A 24671-nucleotide genomic window follows, 5' to 3' on the forward strand; every position below is an offset into this window, starting at 1 on the left:
GTCCATGCCGGCATTTCTGCTCCACTCGAGCCTCCTCCCATCTTTCCTCATCTAAATCTATCAGCATAGCCCTCTTTTCCCTTCTCCCTCATATGCTTGTCTAGCCTCCCCTTATCACTTTGGTTAAAATAGCAAACAGAGGAATTGAACACGAATGTGTTCATACGTTGGTTACTAATATCACAGAGTGATTGTAACCTAAAAGTCAGGAATGTGTCAAGCAAGTTATGGCCAGCCTCTTCAACCAGATATTTATTTAATAATATCTGAGTTTTTAGTCCACACATGAAAATACTGCATCATTACAGAGGTCTGAGATATGATATATGGAACCATAAACCTCCACCTCAGACACTCTATTCACAGCTGGAAATGTTAGTCTTCATATATTAATATGCATCATATGAATGCAATTAATTAATAAAACCTCCTGAGTAATCGTCATTTTGTTTACCTTTAATTCTGATCACCTGTGCTTTCTTCAGGGTTGACTATCATGACCTTTCATTTAATGGGAATCTGTCTTCCTGATAAAGTAATAAACCTATGTAAATTATGTGTTGGTTGTACCATTTCCACATCACATCTTGGTGTTGTGACTGCGAGACATCGCCAGCTGTTTTCCCTCTACGGATAGAAGGGTTTGCCTAATTATCTTTAATATTTTAACATCTTTCAAAACAATTCACATTGACAAACAGGTATCACATTATTCATTGGGAATTTAAAAGTAGCGCAATAATGATTTATAAACTTATGGTTGAAATATTTTCTTGAATTACTTTCCGTTCAATACTTTGACTGTTTCAAACCAAGATTTTACAGTTATGTTTATTCATGACAATTATACAAACTGTGCATAATGCTCCTGTTTTATTTCTGTAACTTTGAAGTAGGTTAAATAATGTCTTAAGAAGGCAGTGTATCACGTTTTCCAGTCTGTAAGAGCAATTGTAAAAAATGTAGGATAGTGACGAGGAGTTATAAGGCTAGGATGTTCAAACTATTTTACACAGTTTTAATAGAAAATGAGCAGCTGTAATTCTTAGACAGATACTTCCTGAATGTCTCAACTCGAAGCCATGATTCACAGCAGGAATATACCAGACATTGATAACTAGGAATTTCAGCTGCATCCAACTGAGGTTTAAGATCTATCCTATAGTCCCATGTGGAATGTGAAATGTGGAATGCAGTTAAGAACAAAACCTTTTGGAGAAAAGGGGGACAAGGGTCAATTGGTTCAGCAGGAAACAGGGTGTGGGGATCTGCCGATAACAACATGCATTGGATTCCTGCTGAAAGGTCATTGCAGAGACGCAAGACAGAGACTCTGAATTTGTTCCGAGCAGTACTTGCAGTGAGAGTTGTGGTACTTGAGATTGAACTCGTTGTTCAATCAATGTGCTGTCAGAGTAATTATAGCCTCCTCTTAATGACAGGCTGCAGTGACCCTGCCTACTTCACCTTTATGCAGTCATTAAAGAGCTTTTATGGTCTTGTTTACTCTTCTGAGGTCTGTCTGGGACAGCGAGATTTTTCCACCAATAGATGTCAGCTGCAACTTTTCAGTTTTTGGGTCTTCATTAACAAATGAATCTGTGCTTAAGCAATCCTTTCATTTGATTTTTTTTTTGACTTAAATTAGTGCAGACTCAAAACTGAATTAGAATGAACAATGCAGACTAACCCGATAGAACTGATGTTTACGGAGTGAGTGAACACAAATCATTGGCTGTCAGTAACTTTCTGAAAAGAATGCAATGCTAAGTGGTCCAGAGTGATGTACTGAGGATGCGAAGCAAGTCATCCTTGTTCGAGGGACCGCCTCTGATGATGATGATGACTGAGGATGCTTCATAGGTTCCACTGGAATCCTATGCTAATCTCATCCTCATTAACAATAACCCTTTGAGTTGCATTTCTTTAACAAAAGAAATAAATGGTAATTTATCTGTCAGGAATATTTTTTAATTGAGACAATGTATAGTTCTATAGGATTCTCAAATTCTATTGAATATGTATAGCATTTGAAATGTACCAAATAACCTTTCTAAAAATCTTCCGAAGAAGGGCATCAATCGTTGGCATGGGAAATGGAACTGGCACATTGATAGGCGAAGGAGAAGCTCTTCTAAAGCTAGGGCAGAGGTACAAAGTGGAGGGAGCTTTACTATGCATTTACCTGTAATATATTCAAGGGATCATTAGTCATCTTGAGTGCCCCCCTATCAATGGTCCCAGTGCACTGTATTATTGGCATCCCAATCCTGAAGAATCCTGCATCCTTTCGGGGAAGTTAGTCCGCATCTGGACATACTTTACTTGAAAGTGTTTAATTTTGGCATTGGATGCTCCAAGTGAAAAGTGTTCCATTCATCAGCACTGTTGTTCCCTCACTTGATGAGTTCAAGCAAGAGTAATATTTAAAGCAAAAATCATATCACAGCTAGGAAGAATCTTGCAGCCCCTCCTCCCTCCTTAAATGGACAACTAAATTTGCATGAAAGAACAATTTAAATTAGATGGTGGTGTACTTTCTAATGGAAGAAAACTTCTCTGGAGCTGATGTGCAATACTAAGCTCATGAGAGTACATTTTGAAGAATACATTACACTCCATAGTGGGGATTTAATGAATAATTAACTTTGGCCATTCTTCTAAATTTGGCTTATTTTTAAGAAATGAATAGGAGAATAGCAATTACTGCTTCCTACCCTCATGGGAAGTGAGTGTCCAGTTCCCCATGGAAAAGTGAGAACAAAACATTTAGGAAGAAAGTAAACCCAGTGCACAGCTGAAGGTTTGGTTCATTCATTAATTGTTCATAACTACCTGAGGTGAGCCTGCTGATCAAGAAATTGGGATTCTTGAGGAGAGAAGGAAATGCAGATAAAGTTACATATGATTGGGTGTGTGTTGTGTGCACGTACATGTGGCCATGCAGTCCATGATGCCACTTTACCAACAGCCACATAGCATCTCAGGGCAACACTGAGCACAAGAAGAATACTCTTATATTCATATTAAACAAAATACAGGGAAACAGATGAGCAGATTATCTTATGTTGAAATTTTGAATTTTCCAATTGATCGTTTATTTAAAAAAGTACTGAATTGAATGGAAATTAGAAGAATTTGAGAGATTAAATTGAGAGATTTAAATGTATTGGAGCATGAAGCAGCCGGGAAGAGCACTAAACTAATATGACGGAGCTTTCGTGAGGAATGTAGACATAGTTGATAAAATTGATTATTTCAAAATAAAGCAAAGATAATAAATCACTGGGTCTGTAAAAGGTCTGCCTTCATCCTTATGAAAACTATGGGGCTCCCAAGCGATACATCAGTTGTAAAAGGTTTTTTGACCCGATTGTGTAGCACATTGTGCTCTTTACATAGTATTATTGCCGGTGGACAATGAAGCACCAGTTGGAAGTGGTGTGGGAAACCAATGTGTGTTTGTGCTAAGCCAATAATGTCATTATAGGTCATTCCCTGTTACTAAACTGGTGATAATGGGCCATTCCCTGTTGCTAAACTGGTGATAATGGGCCATTCCTGTTGCTAAGATAATGTTACAAAAGCTTGCTCTTTAAACACTTTTAATTTTACTTAAATGTCATAATTGTCCCATTATCCTAGGTATATATAATATTACACATTATGTAACATTTAATTCGTCTGAAGTCATTGGAATCCATGCAACAATTCACCAAGTATAATCCATATTATGACTGTTATTAACACACAATACACACATACATTGCAAGTCATCCGGTCTCAACAAAAAATCATCCTATTACTTTTCTTGTAATAACAGAAAGAATACTAACTTGAAAGACAGTATTTATGCAACACGATCTAACAAGGCTACCTTCGGAACAGCATTTTGTTGCTTTCAGTAACTATCTAGTCCAATAGGATTTACAGGATTATATATATATAATGGTCTAGTCCCTCTAGACCAATAGAATTTATAGGATTATGTATATATAATAGGTCTTATAGGATTATATATATATAATTTGTGTGCGTGTGTGTGTATATATTTGTGTGTGTGTGTATATATTTGTGTGTGTGTGTATATATTTATGTGTGTGTATATGTATATATATATATATATATATATTTGTGCGTGTGTGTGTGTGTCCGCATGCCAGACACGAGACTCCCAAAGCAAGTGCTCTACTTGGAACTCCTTCACGGCAAACAAGCCAAAGGTGGGCAGCGGAAATGCTACAAGGAAACCTCAAAGACTCCCTGATAAAGTGCGACATCCACACTGACACTTGGGAGACCCTGGCCCAAGACCGCTCCAAGTGGAGGAAATGCATCCGAGAGGGCGCTGAGCATCTTGAGTCTCAACGCCGAGAGCATGCAGAAATCTAGCACAGACAGCGGAAAGAGCATGCGGCAAACCAGTCCCAACCACCCCTTCCTTCAACGACTATCTGTCCACCTGTGACAGAATCTGTGGCTCTCGTATTGGATGGTTCAGCCACCAAAGAACTCACTTCAGGAGTGGATGCAAGTCTTCCTCGATTCCGAGGGACTGCCTATGATGGTAATGGCAGTAAATACAACATTTCCGGGCAGCATCCATGATGCACACATCTTGCGTGAGAGCGCTGTATCTGACATGTTTACCAGTCAGCCACAAGGTCAATGCTGGATGCTTGGTGACAAAGGATATGGCCTCGTCACCTAGCTGATGACCCCCTCTGCGTAACACCCAGACAAAAGCTGAGAAGCAATACAATGAGAGCCACAGAGCCACACGCAATATCGTCGAGAATACCATTAGAGTGCTTAAGCAGCGCTTTAGATGCCTGGACCACTCAGGAGACGAGTTACAATACCACCCTGAGCACGTAGCTCAATTCATGGTGGTGTGCTCCATGCTGCATACCTTGGCTAAGAGGAGGGGACAAGAATTGCCAGAAGGGACTGCCAGTCCACCTCAGGAGAGAGAGGAAGAGGAAGATGAGAAGGTGGATGCTGACCTCAGGCCAGACAATCAGGCTGGCGATGAAACCATGCCCCACCCCTCTCTAGACCGCAGGAAAGGGCCCATGATGGCTACATAGATACAAGACTCTTACATCAGCAGCTCATAAATGAGTGCTTTGCTTGAAATAACATTGGTCGTATTTACAAAGCTGCAACACTGCTGTGTCTGCAGCTCATACATGAATGGTGTGCATTTGGTGACAGTTATAAAGTTTTTAGTGATTCAAGTGACGTTGAATTATCCCCCTTCATGTTAAGGAATCACCAGTGTGTAACGGTGCAGCTATCTGAGACAATGCGCAACAAGGTTATGTGAAATACAAAACATTTAATGAGAACATTTGTATAAAATCATAATTATAACTGTAAAAAACACCCCACCCCACCCCACAACAAATGTATAACATTTATATCATTCATTAAATGTTTAACATTTCTAACAACACTTCATAAACATAGAACACAAATTGCAAAAAAACAAGGTACCCTCCTCCCCACTTCCCCCAAATCTCCCAATAAAAAAGCAGAAAAGAAAACATAAAAATACTGAGACCAAGACAACACCTGCGGCCATGCACCTCACTTTCCTCCCTGCTCCCCCACTTCTCCCTGCCCCCCTTCCCACCTCTACTCCTTCCCCTGCCCCTCCTAACTCCAATCCGCCTGGCAGAGGAGCTCCTCAGACGCTGCTTCATTGGGGGGGATGACGGCAGAACCGCTGGTTGGATGGATACGGGAGAGGACGGTCCCGAGGTGGGAATGTGCTCTGAGCCAGAAGCAAGATCTTCCTCCTGGCTCTCATGTGTCATTGGCAATGGGGGTGCGGCACCTTAGGGTCCAGTGCCGCCCTCCGGGACTACTGGGAGGCCACTACCACCAGTGTGCCTGGCTATCACCTCCAGGGCCTCCGCCATCCGGCATGTAAACTCGCTCATGGTGGCAGACATGCTGGCCAACCTGGTGGGATATGCCCCTCATTGTCTGTAGGATCTGCTGACCTATGTCAACACTTCTGCTGGATAAGTGTACCATGCCCCCGCTCAGATCTGACGCTCAACACTGCATGCCAGACATGAGACTCCCAAAGCAAGTGCTCTACTTGGAGCTCCTTCATGGAAAACAAGCCAAAGGTGAGCAGCGGAAACTCTACAAGGACACTCTCAAAGCCTCCCTGATAAAGTGCAACATCCCCACTGACACCTGGGAGTCCCTGGCCCAAGACCGCCCTAAGTGGAGGAAGTGCATCCGACAGGGCGCTGAGCACCTTGAGTCTCAACGCCGAGAGCATGCAGACATCAAATACAGACAGTGGAAAGAGCGTGCGGCAAACCAGTCCCACCCACCCCTTCCCTCAACGACTATCTGTCCCACCTGTGACAGAGTCTGTGGCTCTCGTATTGGACTGTTCAGCCACCAAAGAACTCACTTCAGGATTGAAAGCAAGTCTTCCTCGATTCCAAGGAACTGCCTATGATGATGATATATATACATGTGTATATGTATTATATAGGTCGATGATTGGAGCATGGGCAGATACAGCAGGAGCGGCAAGGCCATGGCGAAGGAGCAGCGAGAGATTATAGAGGGACATGATCGGGACCCAGGGGAGGCGTGAGTTCGGGGCTGGGGCCCAGGGGCAGCACGGACCAGCCCACGCTGCGATATGTGTGCGTACTAGGTCCGTGCAGCAGAGCTGATCTCCAGTCGTCTTGGGTAACCCTTGCCACTGGACCAAGACACAGCTCTGTCAAGCCCGTGTGGTGGCTGGTGTGCAACAGGCACCACACATTAAAAAAATCCACGCACAGGCATTTTCCACCCTTGAGGATGTGGTTCGGGTCCTTCATTGAAACATCTGTGAGCTCATCCTTTTTTGGCGTGGAAGCAAGTCATCCTTGTTTCGCGGGACCGCCTATGATTGATTGAGTCCAATAGGAATAAATGTTAAAGAAAACAGTACCATACATTGGGGATACTGATGAGATACAGATTTTCATGTACAAGTATGTAGAACCCAAGAAATCACATACTAGGATGTGTATTTATTTTGAGACTTGTTAGTGTGGCAACATGAGTGCATTGAGCATATTTTTTTCTTCCGTATGGAAAACTACAAGAGAAGGAAGAAAGCATTCTGGGTAATAACCACTAGGCTAGGCCACCCTGGGGTTTGTCTTTTCACCTTTGAGGGTTAGAATCCTACAGCACAGAAAGAGGCCATTTGGCCCAGTTTTTGCCGGCTCTTTGAAAGAGCTATGTAATTAGATCCTCCCCCTTGCTCTTTCCCCATTGCTGTGCAAATTTTTTCCTTTTCAAGTATCCAATTTCCTGTTGAAAGTTATTATTGAACCGGTTCCACCACCCTTTCAGGTAATGCATTCCAGATTATAGCAACTTGCTGTGTAAAAAAAAATTCTCCTCATTTCCCCTCTGGTTATTTTGCCAATTACTTTAAATCTGTGTCCTCTAGTTGGTGATGCCAGTGGAAACAGTTTCTCCCTATCTACTCTATCAAAACCCTTCTTGGAGAGAACATTTTTGACAGCAGTTCCTAAATTGGCTATGGGCTTTTGTTTATTTCCCTCTTCCAGGAAGTGGGGTGGAAACACAGGTATGAGTCCGATAAGTATATATGGCCTGATGGCCTTTTCTCATCCTGAGTACATCCCAAATCCAAAACTCCGAAAACTGGAATTGTCCAAAAAACGGACATTGTGAGGCAAAACCCTAAGTCCCGAAGATTCCGGATTTCAGACAAGAAAATCAAGTCTGAAAGCTGGAATCCTCGACCAAATCCGTGCCAGATTTGGGGTTTTGCCGGATTTCGGACCTCGCTGCTCAAAACCTGGCACGGATTCAGTCAAGGATTCCGGATTTCAGACTACTGATTTTCTTGTCTAAAATCCGGAAAAAAAATAGAACGGACTCAGTCCTGAAGATTCTGGATTTCGAACGTTGTACCTGTATGTTACATTACATACCGGAGCAGAACATATCACATCTCATGAATTATAATCAGAAAATGCTGGTAATGCACAGTAGGTTGATCAATATTTAACAAAGAAAGGCCTATATTTTGTGTGTGCCCATTAATTAAAACTAGAAGCATTCACGCTTATAAACCCCATTGAATATGTTTACTTTTAGGCAAAAAAATTGTATTTTAAAAGTAAACAGAAGGCTGGTTTTCACGGTGGTTAACGATTCCCCTACAATATGCAAATTCTTGAACAAATTGCATGAACCACTTTTGCCGTGCTGACCTTACACTCATGTTAGTACTATAATATCTTAAGGCAAACATGCTTACATGGAGTTGGTTATATATGTTTGATGTTTCTGTGCTGTGTCATGCTACACATAGTAATGCAGCACATGTGCTGCTTTGGGCATTGTATTTCCAAGCACATTCCTTGTTATAAGTAACTTAAAGCTTGTAGAAAGTGTATCAAAAATGTCATAGCTGATGACTGGCAGGTCAGAAAGTGTTCGGCACTACAGTTGCCTTGTTTTGCCCGACAAGCTGCAGTGTTTACATTTTGCACATTATTTATTTTGCGAGTGGCTAAGTCTTGTCCAAACTAAGCCAATTGCACTGTTTATGTAAAAGCTTTAAAAAATGCCTGTTATAAGCTACTCCAGCTGGAAGAGGAAACCAGTGTAGCCCATCCTCTCAGAAATACTGGTTGTTTCATCTTTTCATATTCAATCATTCAAAGTGTTTTTGCAGAGACCATCTAAACATTACTATAAGTAAGAGACGCCTTTGGGGTCTTATAGGTTTCTTCATTAGTTGGTGTGATTGTAATCTTTGCCAATGGCCCAGGACAATAAACTGTCATTCAATATCAATGTTACTAACTGCTACTGGACTGTATTGGAAGAACATTGATTAACTGCATGGAAACTATAGTTTTAAACTGAAGTTTGTTTACTGTATGTTTTTAATAGGTAAAATATAAATTATAAATGTATTACTAAATCTGAAAATGGATTGTGTTAATTCCTTATGATTGTTTTATCCCATTAGTTACAATCTGGGATCTGCTTGAACCCCGACAAATTACACAGATCCTTCTGACTTTTCCCATGACTGAGAGTTCAGCAACTGTCTGAGCATCAGGGTAATATGCCCTTACCTGTCTGATTGAGCATTAGACATATAAGAAACAAAAGAAATAGGTGTAGGAGTAGGCCACTCGAGCCTGCTCCTCCATTCAATAAGATCATGGTTGAACTTCTACATCAACTCCACTTTCCCACCTGATCCCCATGAGATTATGACCTCTAGTTCTAGACTCTCCAACATTTATCCTGTCAGGCCCTCTAAGAATTGCATATGTTTCAATGAGATCACCTCTCATTCTTCTAAACTCCTGAGAATATAGGCCCAATCTACTTAATCTCTCTTCTTAGAACAGCTCTCTCATCACAGGAATTAATTTAGTGAACTTTTGTTGCACCCCTTCCAAGGTACATATATCCTTCCTTGGGTAAGGAGAGCAAAACTGTACACAGTACTCCAGGTGCGGTCTCACCAGGGCCCTATATAATTGCAGCAAGACTTCCTTACTCTTATACTCCAACCACCTTGCAATAAAGGCTAACACACCTACTTGCTTGCTGTACCTGCATGTTAACTTTCTGTTATCCGTGTACAAGGACACCTAAGTCCCTCTGGATACCAACATTTACTGGTCTCGCACCTTTTTAAAAATAGCTGATTTCCATTCTTCCTACCAGAGAGAGAGAGATAGAGAAAGACTGGGTGAGGGAGAGAGAGAGAGAGACTGGGTGAGGAGGAGAGAGAGAGAGACTGGGGAAAGAGAGAGAGCAAGATGAGAGGAGAGAGAAAGACTGGGGGAGAGAGAAGAAAGACCATGGAGACAGACTTGGGGGAGAGAGCGAGAGAGAAAGAGACTGGGGGCAGAGTGTGGGAGAAAGTGGGGGGGGAGAGAGAGAGACGAGAGAGAGAGAGAGAGACTGGGGGGAGAGAGACTGAGGAGAGACAGAGGGACTGGGGGAAGAGAGAGCCTGGGGCAGAGAGAGAGAGAGAGAGTGGGGGGGATAGTGAGAGTCAGAGGGGAGAGGGAGAGTGCGCCAAAGAGGAGGAGAGGGGATCGGAGGGGAGAGAGAGAGAGAGAGAGAGAGAGAGAGAGAGAGAGAACTCAGGGAAGGTGGATCATGTTCTTTCAGCTCTACCCCCTTTAAACCCACAACCGATTTCTCGGAAAGCTCGGTGCGTGTGACCAAAGACATCATCGGAGTGGATAAAATCCGGAAGTTACGACACTGCCACTATTCACTTCATACCCAATAAACATGTTAACAATCCGTGACCCATTCACAATGCCCCATCTATAGCATAGCGGGGGAGGGGGGGCGTGTGGAGTAAGGGCGAGGGGGGTCAGGAACTTGGGCTGGGGATGGATCAGGAGCTTTGGGGCGGAGGTCTTAACCTGTGAGAGTGAGCTCTCTCCTGTCTGGAGTCGGCAGTCAGAATGGCTCGAATTACACTTTGCAAAGTTACTGATTACATAAGCAGGGCGGTTCTAATTACACATTTCAGAGAAACTCGAGAGGTGGGCACCGGAGGGACTGGAGTGCATCATCACGCCCGGCAACCAAATTTTAATTTGATTTTACGTTTTTTAAGTTTAATTTGTTTTAATTGCCGGTGCTTTTAGTGTCCCCCTCTCCTTTTATAGGGGGCACTGGAAAAAAGGAAAAATTTGATTTTAGTGCCCAAAAAAAAAAAACCACAAAAAAAAACAAAAAAGGGCCTTGTAAATGTCTTGTGTGTGTCATCCAGGTCGGGTGGCACGGATACATGTTTTATGTTTTCGCAGGTAAACTCAAAAGAGTTTCAGAGAAACTGCTGGGTGTGTCTTATCCTCCAAGGGGACCAATCATCAATCAGATCATGTAATCAAGGGGACCCAATCAGAGCATTTTTCTGTTGCAAATAAACACTTCCATCCATTAACCAATCCTCAACCAATGCTAATATATTACCCCAATCCCATGAGCCCTAACATTGTATAACAACTTCTTGTGTAGCACCTTAACGAATGCCTTCTGAAAATCCAATTATACTACATCTATGGGTTTCCGCTTATCTACCCTGCTAATTACACCCTCAAAAAACATAGATTTGTCAAACATGATTTCCCATTCATTATATTATGTTGGCTCTGCCTAATCAGCTTGTGATTTTCCAAGTGCCATGTTGCCACATCCTTAATAATATATATTTTCCCTGCTGCTGATGTCAGGCTAACTGGCCTATAGTTCTCGGTTTTCGCCCTGTCTCCTTTCTTCAACAGTGGGGTTCCATTTGCTGCCTTCCAATCTGCTGGGACCATTCCAGAATCTAGGGAATTCTGAAGATCAAAACCAATGCATTAATTATCTTTGCAGCCACGTCTTTTAAAACACTAGGGTGTCAATCATCGGATCCAGGGGATTTGTCAGCTTAATCCCCCATTAATTTCTCCAGTAAATGTGAGGGTAATACAGGTAATACAGTGAGGCCACAGATGGAGTACTGTGTACAGTTCTGGTCTTCTTATCGAAGGAAAGGCAAACTTGCCTTAGAGGGAGTGCAATGAAGGTTCACTAGACTGATTCCTGGGATGGGGGGATTTTCGTGTGAGGAGAGATTGTGTCGACTAGGCCTATATTCTCGAGAGTTTAGAAGAATGAGAGGTGATCTAATTGAAACATACAAAATTCTTAAGGGGCTTGACAGGGTTAATGCAAAGAAGATGTTTCCCCTGGCTAGGGAATGTAGAACACGGGGTCATATTCTCAAAATTAAGGGTTGGCCATTTAGGACAGCGATGAGGAGAAATTTCTTCAGTCAAAGGGTTGTGAATCTTTGGAATTCTCTACCCCAGAGAGCTGTGGATGCTTAGTCTGAGTATATTCAAGACAGAGGTCGATACATTTTTGGGAACAAAGCGAATTAAGGGATATGGGGATAGTGCAGGAAGGTAGAGTTGAGGTAGAAGATCAGCCATGATCTTGTTGAATGGCGGAGCAGGCTTGAAGGGCTAAATGGCCTACTCCTGCTCCTATTTCATATGTTCTTATGTTTTTAGTCTGCACTGTGATTGGACATTAGGTTGGTACAGTCCCAACTGTGATTGAGCATTAGGGTAATTTTAATAATTGAGCATTATTACTAGGTCTCAACTGTCTGAGAATTTCTATCCTAGGACCTGAACCTGCTATCTTTCCTCCTTAGATATGCCCATTTGCCATAAATACATTTACTTCATTATATTTGAGTTTTTGTTCACTTTTTTAAAAAAAAGATCTATTTTGTTTCCTGACCTCATTAAAAAAAAAAGTCAGTTCTAATTTGGTATAAAATAAGTTGCTGGGAAATATCCAGAAAATTCTGACAGCACTGAATAATACTCTTGTGTTTAAAACTTAAAGATGATGTAGCCATTCTTGTTGAGTTTATTAAATGTAAATTGAATCTGAATTATCTTTACATGCCACTGTTGCCCTAGCAGGGACTATCCAATTATTTGTGTATATTCTGTACAGTACACTGTACACGTTAAGAAAGTATAAGGAGGTATATTGTGTTTTAGAGGGAATCTTAAGAAAAAAATATCAGCTGATATTTTGCCCACTTCACAATGAGTTTCTTTATTTGCAGTCACTTATTGAGAAGGAATTAAAAATTTTTTTTATTTGTGTTAAGGAAAGAATGTTTTTAATGCTCAAAAGTTTGAAATTGATGCATGCCAATGAATAAAAAGAGAAACTTCAATGTAAGTGATTAGATTAGATTAATTGAATATCATTGCTTATGCACTTAATCTTTTGGTTACAGACTGATGGATCGCCGAACTTATCAGAAGACCAATTGACCTCCTTACTGGATGTCTGCATCCAATGTCAAAGTTTAGGAAGAATATCTGAAAATAAAGCTTTGGATGCTGATTCTGACCCTTCTGGCTCGTTGTGCTCTCCAAGGCCTTCATCGTTGACTGTCTACAACACACCAAGGCTGTCAGAATCTGTTCTTTCTCAGCTTTTGGAGGATGCTTCTAGCTCAGGCCTTTCCCAGATTCCTAGCAGAGCTGAAGGAAGCCGCAAAAAATTGGCTGCTGATATCGAGAGTGAGAACCCGAGTTACTATCGCAGCAAAGTCATGGCTAACATCAGCAGGTTGGCGGAAAAACTGCAGGCAGTTTCAGCAGCAGATGATGATAAATCAGAGAGTGAGGTGGGGAAGTGGATGCCAAGCAATCATGAAGTGTCCTACTTAACCAGGGCACTGGAGGTTAAACAAGTGAAAAAGCCCACTTTCCTGGATGGGCCAAGCCTTTGCGGATCCAGGGACAAGGAGCTGGCAACAGATGACAACATTCCCACCATTCCACAGTTACTATACAAAGGTACTATGATATGCCCTTGTCACTTACAATTATCTTTTGACTAAAATGTTGAATCAAAAGTAATCATTTCAATATTTTGCATCTTGTGCCATCCTATCATTTAATGAAGCTGGGTGGGACTCAGAAAATGATCAGATATGTTTGAATATGTATCGCAATCAATTGAGTTGCTGTTCTCGCTGCGACTTTATTTTAAATTGGAAGTTTCAAAATAGATCTATCCTCTCTCACATTTTGATGAGTTTGGTTCTGATGGTGACATGCCATAAACAGGCAGGAAAACACCGTTGAACCACTCAGCTAGGCCAGAACCCAACAATTTGGGGCCGAAATTCCCCAATTCTGAACCTCTGGGGGGTGCTAATGAGGCCCAAATGTTTTTCGGGAGTTAGCGGAGGCACGGACACAGTAGCGGCACGCCCTACTAGTAGCGCTAGGTGCGCTGCACCGTCATTTTTTTCTCACCAATCGGCCCATGCTCCATCGATGTCGTGTGGTCCAGGCCACGGTCGTGCAGCCTGGCACTCCGTTTGGGTGCTTCCCTCGTTTAAAGGGACGGGCCACTGATGCTGCAGAAGCTAGTTGTCGGCAGGTCTGTTTTGCAAGGCGATTGAGAAGGTTCACTAGGTTGATTCTGGAGATGAGAGAGTTGATTTATGAGGATAGGTTGAGTAGGTTGGAGTTCAGAAGAATGAGAGGTGATCTTATTGAAACTTATAAGATAATGAGGGGGCTCGACAAGGTGGATGCAAAGAGGATATTTCCACTTATAGGGGAAACTAAAACTAGGGGACATAGTCTTAGAATAAGGGGCTGCCCATTTAAAACTGAGATGAGGAGAAATTTCTTCTCTCAGAAGGTTGTAAATCTATGAAATTCTCTGCCCCAGAGAGCTGTGGAGGCTGGGTCATTGAATATATTTAAGGTGGAGATAGACAGATTTTTGAGCAATAGGGAGTAAAGGGTTATGGGGAGCGGGAAGGGAAGTGAAGCTGAGTCCATGATCAGATCGTCCATGATCTTATTAAATGGCGGAACAGGTTAGAGGGGCCAAATGGCCTACTCCTGCTCCTATTTCTTATGTTCTTATGACCTGCGTGACTGCTATTACAGCCCCAAACAGTCACAGAGTGGAGGGCTTGGACATCTTGCACCAGTGAAACATGAAAAACTTTGAGCAGGCACCAGACTTGTGCAAATAATAAAGGTTGCGGTCTTGCCTTTAATTACCGCTCCCCAGACGGCCAGCCGAGTTCACAGCTGAGTTCACAACGCCTCCTCTTGCTGGCGTTGTCGGCGCAAGGCGATACAGCAGGAGGCGAGAGACAATTTTACATCCGGGGTGATAACTGGCACTGACGTTTGTGTGTGTCACTGCATTCACTGCACCCAGTCACTAACCCCTTAGCACTCCGGGTGCTAACGGGAGGTGCTAACCTACCGAATTTCTAGCCCTATAGTCTCTTCACCCATTAAGTCAGCATGTTGTCAGTCATTGCCAGCCATTTTTCATTGGATCTCGGAAGGAAGGCAAAGGGAAGTTTACATATATTATACAAGCTAATAAGAAAGGGGTTCTGTGACCAACCTATATGAAGTCCTTGGCCTTGAGTCTTTATGCTTCTTATTAGCTGTCCTGCACAGAACCAATTTGGAACCAAGAATCTATTTATAATCCATCCACGACTATTATTTGATTTGTCATTTACAGAATATCACAGCAGTCTTAGTAAATAATGTTATGTTTTCAATTGCTGATTATTAATTGTTAAGATCTTGGCCCAATTCCAAATGCTATGCCTTTGAGCTCACTGTTTCACTACTTGTCAATGTTTCAGTAGTAATAAAAGAAACTCTATATTTATCTCCATAGCAGTTTCAAACAAGTCCTGTCAATTAATTAAATCCCCATACTCTTGTGAACTTATAAAAAGCATTTCTTCCAGCATATCTGCACAAGTATCATCTCAAAGTGCAATTAAGACTGAATTGGTGCCAATCAAAAAAAAACACAGTAAAAGTTATGATCTTAATGAAAGAAAGAACTTGCTTTTATATAGCTGCAGTCTTGGTATAATTACAACATTGGAGCGATTGATACTGGAATGAGGAGCAAAGAGAGAGTATGAGAATAGATTGGCGGCTAACATAAAAGGGAACCCAAAATTCTTTTATAAACACATAAATAGTAAATGGATAGTCAAAAGAAGGGTGGGGCTGATTAGATCTGAAAAAGGAGATCTTCTTGTGGAGGCAGAGGGCATGGCTGTGGTACTAAATCAGTACTTTGCATCTGAATTCACTAGAGAAGCTGCCATTGTAGTGATTTTGGATAGGATAAAAATAGATAACTAGGAGATACTTAAAAGGTTGGCAATCTCCAAAGTAGAAAAGTTACCCAGTCCAGGCAGGATGCATCCTAGGTTACTGAGGGAAGTAAAGGTGGAAATAGCGGAGGATCTGGCCACAATCTTTCAATCTTCCTTGTACATGCGGGTAGTGTCAGAGGACTGGAGGATTGCAAATGTTCCTGTCAGTGAGGGCAAAATTGCGTAGCACCCCATATGGGGGCGGTAACATGGAAATCCTGCCCCGCAACCTATTGGGTTACCGCCCCCGAGTGCAAGTGGAGCATAAAATAGCGCGAACGTGGCGCAAGCGGGGCAGAAGGACTCCGTGAGGGTTGAGGCGCTACACGGTGCGACACGTAGTGCTGCCGCGTGGACAGGGTCCTCCCCTTCATTAAAGGGGAGGGCCAAGCTGCCGACTCTGCTGGGGAGAAATGGATCCCTACTTGGACCATCAGGGAGTGGGGTGCCGTGGCATTTGCCCAGTACACAAGTGGAGTGCAAAATTGCGACACAGACCCTGCAATACAACATGAGGAAGGCTGCGACCACTAAGTTGGCCATTTTGTTTTCAAATCGCCACCTCCCCTTTAAATTTTGCCCCGCGAACGGCCTTAAGTCAGGTACATAAGAACATAAGAAATAGGAGCAGGAGTAGGCCATACGGTCCCTCGAGCCTGCTCCACCATTCAATAAGATCATGGCTGATTTGATCTGATCATGGACTCAGGTCCACTTCCCCACCCACTCCCCAGAACCCCTTATCCCCCCTATTGTTTAAGAAACAATCTATTTCTGTCTTAAATTTATTCAATGTCCCAGCTTCCACAGCTCTCTGATTTACAAACCTCTGAGAGAAGAAACTTCTCCTCATCTCAGTTTTAAATGGGCGGCCCCTCATTCTAAGACCATGCCCCCTAATTCTAGTCTCCCCTATCAGTGGAAACATCCTCTCTGCATCCACCTTGTCAAGCCCCCTCATAATCTTATATGTTTCGATAAGATCACCTCTCATTCTTCTGAATTCCAATGAGTAGAGGCTCAACCTATTCAACCTTTCCTCATAAGTCAACCCCCTCATCTCGGGAATTAACCTAGTGAACCTTCTGTGAACTGCCTCCAAAAGCAAGTATATCCTTTCATAAATATGGAAACCAAAACTGCATGCAGTATTCCAGGTGTGGCCTCAACAATACCCTGTATAACTGTAGCAAGGCTTCCCTGCTTTTATACTCCATCCCCTTTGCAATAAAGGCCAAGATTCCATTGGCCTTCCTGATCACTTGCTATACTTGCATACTATCTGTTGTGTATGGAGAAAGAGTCAGACTGAATACTGTGAGCTCAAAGTAACGTGTAACCTTAGTCTTTTATTGCAGGTCTCTCCAGAGTGCCTCTTCAACCTGTGAAGCCTTAGTAAATACCTGTGGTGGTTGTACAGAGTAAATACAAGTCCACATATATAACAGCATTCCCCAGCAAAGTCAAGAGTGTAACTATTTACAATGTGATTCGATCTGGGGCTCTTCTTGCCCTGGTTGATCGTCTCGGTGTAAAAGCTGGTGTTGTTGAATCATTTGTTGGGCCCTCGCTGGGCTGCTGTGCAGCTGGCCTTGCCGGGCTGCCTGGTGTGTTGGGCTCTGCAGGGTTGCTGTGGATGATGGGTTCTGCTTCATGGTCAACCGAGGTGCCGGTTGCCACTGGTGTGTGTGTTGGGGGATCAAAAAAGGTAGGGTCCAAGTTGGGTTGCTCAGGGTAGTCCGAGTTTGATTTGGTCCAAGTGTTTCCGGTGAATGTGTCCATTTGAAAGTTTGACCCGAAACACCTCTCTTTGGCCATGACAGTGCCAGGAAGCCACTTGGGAACTTGTCCATAATTTAAAACAAATACAGAATCATTGATTTCAATCTCGCGTGACACATTTGCGCTATCATGGTATGCACTTTGTTGAAGCCACCTGTTCTCTACCTGTTCATGTAGATCAGAGTGAACTAACGAGAGCCTTGTCTTGAGTGCTCTTTTCATGAGCAGTTCAGCAGGTGGGATCCCAGTGAGTGAGTGGGGTATTGTGCGGTAGCTAAGCAGGACTCGGGATAGGCGAGTCTGCAGTGAGCCTTCAGTTTCCCTCTTCAAGCCTTGCTTGATGGTTTGCACTGCTCTCTCTGCCTGACTATTGGACGCTGGTTTAAACGGGGCAGATGTGACATGTTTGATCCCGTTACGGGTCATGAATTCTTTGAACTCAGCACTGGTAAAACATGGCCCGTTGTCGCTCACCAGGACATGCGGGTAAGCCGTGTGTGGCAAACACGGCCTGCAGGCTTTCAGTAGCGGCAGCGGACGTGCTAGCCGACATTATCTCACATTCAATCCACTTGGAGTATGCGTCTACAACCACAAGGAACATTTTACCAAAGAACCGGCCTGCATAGTCGACATGTACCCTAGACCACGGTTTGGAGGGCCAAGACCATAAACTTAGCAGCCCTTCCCTGGGTACATAGAAACATAGAAAATAGGTGCAGGAGTAGGTCATTCGGACTTTCAAGCTGCACCACCATTCAATAAGATCATGGCTGATCATTCACTTCAGTCCCCCTTTCCTGCTTTCTCTCCATACCCCTTGATCCCTTTAGTCATAAGGGCCATATCTAACTCCCTCTTGAATATATCCACTGAACTGGCATCAACAACTCTCTGCGGTAGGGAATTCCACAGGTTAACAACTCTCTGAGTGATGAAGTTTCTCCTCATCTCAGTCCTAAATGGCTTACCCTTTATCCTTCGACTATGTCCCCTGGTTCTGGACTTCCCCAACATCGGGAACATTCTTCCTGCATCTAACCTGTCCGGTCCCGTCAGAATTTGATATGTTTCTGTGAGATTCCCTGTCATCCTTCTAAACTCCAGTGAATACAGGCCCAGTCGATCCTCATATGTCAGTCCTGCCATCCCGGGAATCAGTCTGGTGAGCATTCGCTGCACTTCCTCAATAGCAAGAACATCTTTCCTCAGATTAGGAGACGGAAGCTGAACACAATATTCCAGGTGAGGTTTCACCAAGGCCCTGTACAACTGCAGCAAGACCTCCCTGCTCCTATACTCAAATCTCTTAGCTATGAAGGCCTACATACCATTTGCTTTCTTCTCCAGCTGCTGAACCTGCATGCCAACTTTCAATGACTGATGTACCATGACACCCAAGTCTTGCTGCATCTCCCTTTTTCCTAATCTGCCGCCATTCAGATAATATTCTGCCTTCGTGTTTTTGCCACCAAAGTGGATAACCTCAAATTTATCCACATTATACTGCATCTGCCACGCATTTGCCCACTCACCTAACCAGTCCAAGTCACCCTGCAGCCTTTTACCGTCCTCCTCACAGCTCACACTGCTACCCAGCTTAGTGTCATCTGCAACTTGGAGATATTACACTCAATTCCCTCATCCAAATCATTAATGTATATTGTAAATAGCTGGGGTTCCAGCACTGAGCCCTGCGGTACCCCACTAGACACTGCCTGCCATTCTGAAAAGGACTCGTTTATCCCGACTCTCTGCTTCCTGTCTGCCAACCTCGTCAGTACGTTACCCCCAATACCATGTGCTTTAATTTTGCACAACAATCTCTTGTGTGGGACCTTTTGAAAGATCAAATGCACCACATCCACTGGTTCTCCCTTGTCCACTCTACCAAGCCTCAAAAAATTCTAGAAGATTTGTCAAGTAGGATTTCCCTTTCATAAATCCATGCTGACTTGGGCTGATCCTGTCACTGCTTTCCAAATGTGCTGCTATTTCATCTTTAATAATTGATTCCAACATATTCCCCACTACTGATGTCAGGCTAACCGGTCTATAATTACCCGTTTTCTCTCTCCCTCCTTTCTTAAAAAGTGGTGTTACATTAGCTACCCTCTAGTCCATAGGAACTGATCCAGAGTTGATAGACTGTTGGAAAATGATCACCAATGCATCCACTATTTCTCGGGCTACTTCCTTAGGTACTCTGGGATGCAGATGATCAGGCCCCGGGGATTTATCAGCCTTCAATCTCATCAATTTCCCTAACACCATTTCCCGCCGAATAAGCATTTCCTTCAGTTCCTCCTTCTCACCAGACCCTCGGCCCCCTAGTATTTCCTAGTTATTTGTGTCTTCCTTTGTGAAGACAGAACCAAAGTACTTGTTTAACTGGTCCGCCATTTCTTTGTTCCCCATTATAAATTCACCTGAATCTGACTGCAAGGAACCTACGTTTGTTTTCACTAATCTTTTTCTCTTCGCATATCTATAGAAGCTTTTGCAGTCAGTTTTTATGTTCCCAGCAAGCTTCCTCTCATACTCTATTTTCCCCCTCCTAATTAAACCCTTTGTCCTCCTCTGCTGAGTTCTAAATTTCTCCCAGTCCTCAGGTTTGCTGCTTTTTCTGGCCAATTTATATGCCTCTTCCTTCAATTTAACACTATCCTTAATTTCCCTTGTTAGCCACGGTTGAGCCACCTTCCCATTTTATTTTTACCCCAGACAAGGATGTACAATTGTTAAAGTCCATTGATCTTTAAATATTTGCCATTGCCTATCCACTGTCAATCCTTCAAGTATCACTCGCCAGTCTATTCTAGCCAATTTATGTCTCATACCATCGAAGTTACCTTTCCTTAAGTTCAGGACCCTAATCTCTGAATTAACTCTTAATAACGAATTCTACCATATTATGGTCACTCTTCCCAAGGGGCCTCGCACAACAAGATTGCTAATTAGTCCTTTCTCGTTACACATCACCCAGTCTAGGATGGCCAGCCCTCTAGTTGATTCCTCGACATATTGGTCGAGAAAACCATCCCTAATACACTCCAGGAAATCCTCCTCCACTGCATTGCTACCAGTTTGGTTAGCCCAATTAATATGTAGATTAAAGTCGCCCATGATAACTGCTGTACCTTCATTGCACGCATCCCTAATTTCTTGTTTGATGCTGTCCCCAACCTCACTACTACTGTTTGGTGGTCTGTACACAACTCCCACTAGCGTTTTCTGCCCTTTGGTATTCCGTAGCTCCACCCATACATCATCCAAGCTAATGTCCTTCCTTACTATTGCATTAATTTCCTCTTTAACCAGCAACGCCACCCCGCTTCCTTTTCCTTTCTGTCTATCCTTCCTAAATGTTGAATACCCCTGGATGTTGAGTTCCCAGCCTTGGTCACCCTGGAGCCATGTCTCCGTGATGCCAATTACATCATATCCGTTAACTGCTATCTGTGCAGTTAATTCGTCCACCTTATTCCGAATACTCCTTGCATTGAGGCACAGAGCCTTCAGGCTTGTCTTTTTAACACACTTTTCCCCTTTAGAATTTTGCTGTAATGTGGCCTTTTTGCTTTTTGCCTTGGGTTTCTCTGCTCTCCACTTTTACTTTTCTTCTTTCTATCTTTTGCTTCTGTCCCCATTCTACTTCCCTCGCTCTCCCTGCATAGGTTCTCATCCCCCTGGCTTATTAGTTTAATTCCTCCCCAACAGCACTAGCAAACACTCCCTCTAGGACATTGATTCCGGTCCTGCCTAGGTGCAGACCGTACTGTTTGTACTGGTCCCACCTCTCCCAGAACCGGTTCCAATCTCCCAGGAATTTGAATCCCTCTCTTCTGCACCACTCTTCAAGCCACGTATTCATCTGAGCTATTCTGCAATTCCTACTCTGACTAGCACGTGGCACTGGTAGCAATCCTGAGATTACTACTTTTGAGGTCCTACTTTTCAATTTAGCTCCTAGCTCCCTAAATTCGTCTTGTAGGACCTCATCCCGTTTTTTTACCTATATCATTGGTACCTATATGCACCACGACAACTGGCTGTTCACCCTCCCTCTTCAAAATGTCCTGCACCCGCTCCGAGACATCCTTGACCCTTGCACCAGGGAGGCAACATACCATCCTGGAGCCATGGTTGCGGCCGCAGAAACGTCTATCTATTCCCCTTACAATTGAATCCCTTATCACTATAGCTCTCTCACTCTTTTTCCTGCCCTCCTGTGCAGCAGAGCCACCCACGGTGCCATGAACTTAGGTGCTGCTGCTCTCCCCTGATGAGTCATCCCCCTCAACAGTACCCAAAGCAGTGTATCTGTTTTGCAGGGGGATAACCGCAGGGGACCCCTGCGCTACCTTCCTTCCACAGCACTTTCTGTTGGTCACCTATCCCCTATCTGGCTGTGTACCCTTTACCTGCGGTATGTCCAATTCACTAAATGTGCTATTCACGTCATTCTCAGCATCGTGGATGCTCTAGAGTAAATCCACCCGCAGCTCCAGTGTCGCACTGCGGTCTGTCAGGTGCTACAGCCCTGACTTCCCACATAGCACAGGAGGAGCATAACACGTTTCCGAGCTCTCCTGCCATGACTTAACCCTTAGATTCACTTAATTTGGCAACAATAATGCTAAAGGTTACTTACTGATAAAGAAAAGAAAAAGAAAATGTACTCACCAATCACTTACTCCCTTGGCTGTGATGTCACCTTTCGATTTCTTTCTACTTCTTTTTTGCCTCCCTGCTGCAGCTGCACCGGCTGGTCTTTTGTAGGCCTTACCTCGCTGCCGCTCTGCCTCCTCGCCGTCTCGCTGGCTCCTGACGCTGCTCCCCGACTGTTGCGCCTTTTGTAGGCCTCATCACGCTGCCACTCTGCCTCCTCGATGTCCCGCTGGCTCCTGACGTTGCTCCACGACTGTTGGACCTTTTGTAGGCCTCATCACGCTGCCGCTCCGCCTCCTCGACGTCCCGCTGGCTCCTGACGTTGCTCCACGACTGTTGGACCTTTTGTAGGCCTTACCTCGCTGCCGCTCTGCCTCCTCGCCGTCCCGCTGGCTCCTGACGCTGCTCCCCGACTGTTGCGCCTTTTGTAGGCCTCATCACGCTGCCGCTCCGCCTCCTCGACGTCCCGCTGGCTCCCGACGCTGCTCCCCGACTGTTGGACCTTTTGTAGGCCTCACCACACTGCTGCTTCGCCTTCTCGATGTCCCGCTGGCTCCCGACATTGCTTAACTGCGAGCATGTGTTACATCTGTGAATGCAGGACTCTGTGCGCATCGATACCGGGCCACCACACGTGGGATCTGGCTATCGCTTTCATCATTACGATGCCTGGGTGAGTACTGTGGAAGTCTTTGATGAAGGTGTCTCTGCCCTTCTTGGGGACTACTACTCGATTGCCCCACAGAAGGCAGTCTGCCTGTATAGATGTTTCATCTTTGCGCCACTGGAACGGCTTTATCTCTTCCTGCATTTCCACTGGGACACTGGACCAGCTCCCATGAAGCACACGGATTTTGACCAGAGATAATAAGGGGTCCTGGCTTGTCCAGGTTTTGACCTGCCGGGCAGTGACGGGTGATTGCTCACTCTCAAATGCTTCCATAACCATGGCTAGATCTGCGGGCTGCGCCATTTCCACCCCCGTGGTGGGCAATGGCAGCCTACTGAGAGCATCGGCACAATTTTCTGTGCCTGGCCTGTGGCAGATGGCATATGTGGACAACATGAGCGCCCATCTCTTGATGCGGGCCAATGCGTTTGTATTTATCCCTTTACTCTCGGAAAACAGGGATATAGGTGGCTTATGGTCAGTTTCCAATTTGAATTTTAGCCCAAACAGGTATTGATGCATTTTCTTTACCCCATAGACACATGCTAACGCTTCTTTTTCAATCATGCTGTAGGCTCTCTCAGCCTTAGACAGACTCCTAGATGCAGAAGCAACCGGTTGCAGTTTCCCAAAATCATTAGCTTGTTACAGTACACACTCAACGCCATATGACGATGCATCACATGCTAGTACCAAACGCTTACATGGATCATACAACACAAGCAATTTTTTTGAGCATAACAATTTTCTCGCTTTTACAAAGGCATTTTCTTGGCTTTTGCCCCAAACCCATTCGCCCCCTTTTCGTAGTAAGACATATAGTGGTTCTAGCAGTGTGCTGAGACCCGGTAAGAAGTTACCAAAGTAGTTGAAGAGTCCCAGAAACGACCGCAGCTCCGTCACGTTCTGTGGCACTTGGTGCTTTCTCGATTGCCTCCGTCTTCGCGTTGGTGGGCCTGGTGCCGTCCGCCGCAATCCTCCTTCCCAGGAACTCCATTTTAGGCGCCAGGAAAACGCACTTCGAGCGTTTTATCCTGAGCCCCACTTGGTTGAGTCGACTAAGAACCTCCTCCAGGTCCTGCAGATGCTCGACTGTGTTCCGACCTGTGACCAAGATGTCATCCTGGAAGACCATGGTGTGCGGGACCGACTTCAGTAAACTTTCCATGTTTCTCTGGAATATCGCCGCCATTGATCGGATTCCAAATGGGCATCTGTTATAAACAAAAAGACCTTTGTGCATGTTGATGCAGGGGATGACCTTCGATGATTCCTCCAGTTCCTGCGTCATGTAGGCTGAAGTCAAATCCAGTTTCGTGAACGTCTTTCCTCCCGCCAGCGTTGCAAAGAGGTCGTCGGCTTTTGGTAGTGGGTATTGGTCCTGCAGGGAGAAACGATTGATAGTTACTTTGCAATCTCCACAGATTCTGATGGTGCTGTCTCCCTTGAGGACTAGGACAATAGGACTGACCCACTCGCTGAACTCGATCGGTGAAATGATGCCCTCTTGTTGCAGCCAGTCTAGGTCAATCTCTACCCTTTCTCTCATCATGTACAGTACTGCTCTCGCCTTGTGATGGATGGGTCGCATCCCCGGAATTAGGTGGATCTGCACTTTTGCTCCTTGGAATTTCCCGATGCCTGGTTCGAACAGCAAAGGAAATTTGTTTAAGAGCTGGGCACACGAAGTGTCGTCAGCGGGCGATAGCGCTTGGACGTCGTCCCAGTTCCAGCATATCTTTCCCA

The 24671-nt window shown here is 44.2% G+C and overlaps 1 protein-coding gene across 1 annotated transcript in view; it reads left to right on the plus strand.

The window, feature by feature from the left end:
* Nucleotides 1–24671, plus strand: part of fsip1 (fibrous sheath interacting protein 1) — an 816866-nt gene that overhangs the window by 784834 nt on the left and 7361 nt on the right. The window contains exon 14 of the mRNA XM_070877889.1: nt 12866–13433. Coding sequence (XP_070733990.1) covers nt 12866–13433 — 568 coding nt within the window. The remainder of the gene's footprint in view (nt 1–12865; nt 13434–24671) is intronic.

This window comes from Pristiophorus japonicus, chromosome 4 (genome assembly GCF_044704955.1).
Source record: "Pristiophorus japonicus isolate sPriJap1 chromosome 4, sPriJap1.hap1, whole genome shotgun sequence".
Classification (NCBI taxonomy): Eukaryota; Metazoa; Chordata; class Chondrichthyes; family Pristiophoridae; genus Pristiophorus; species Pristiophorus japonicus.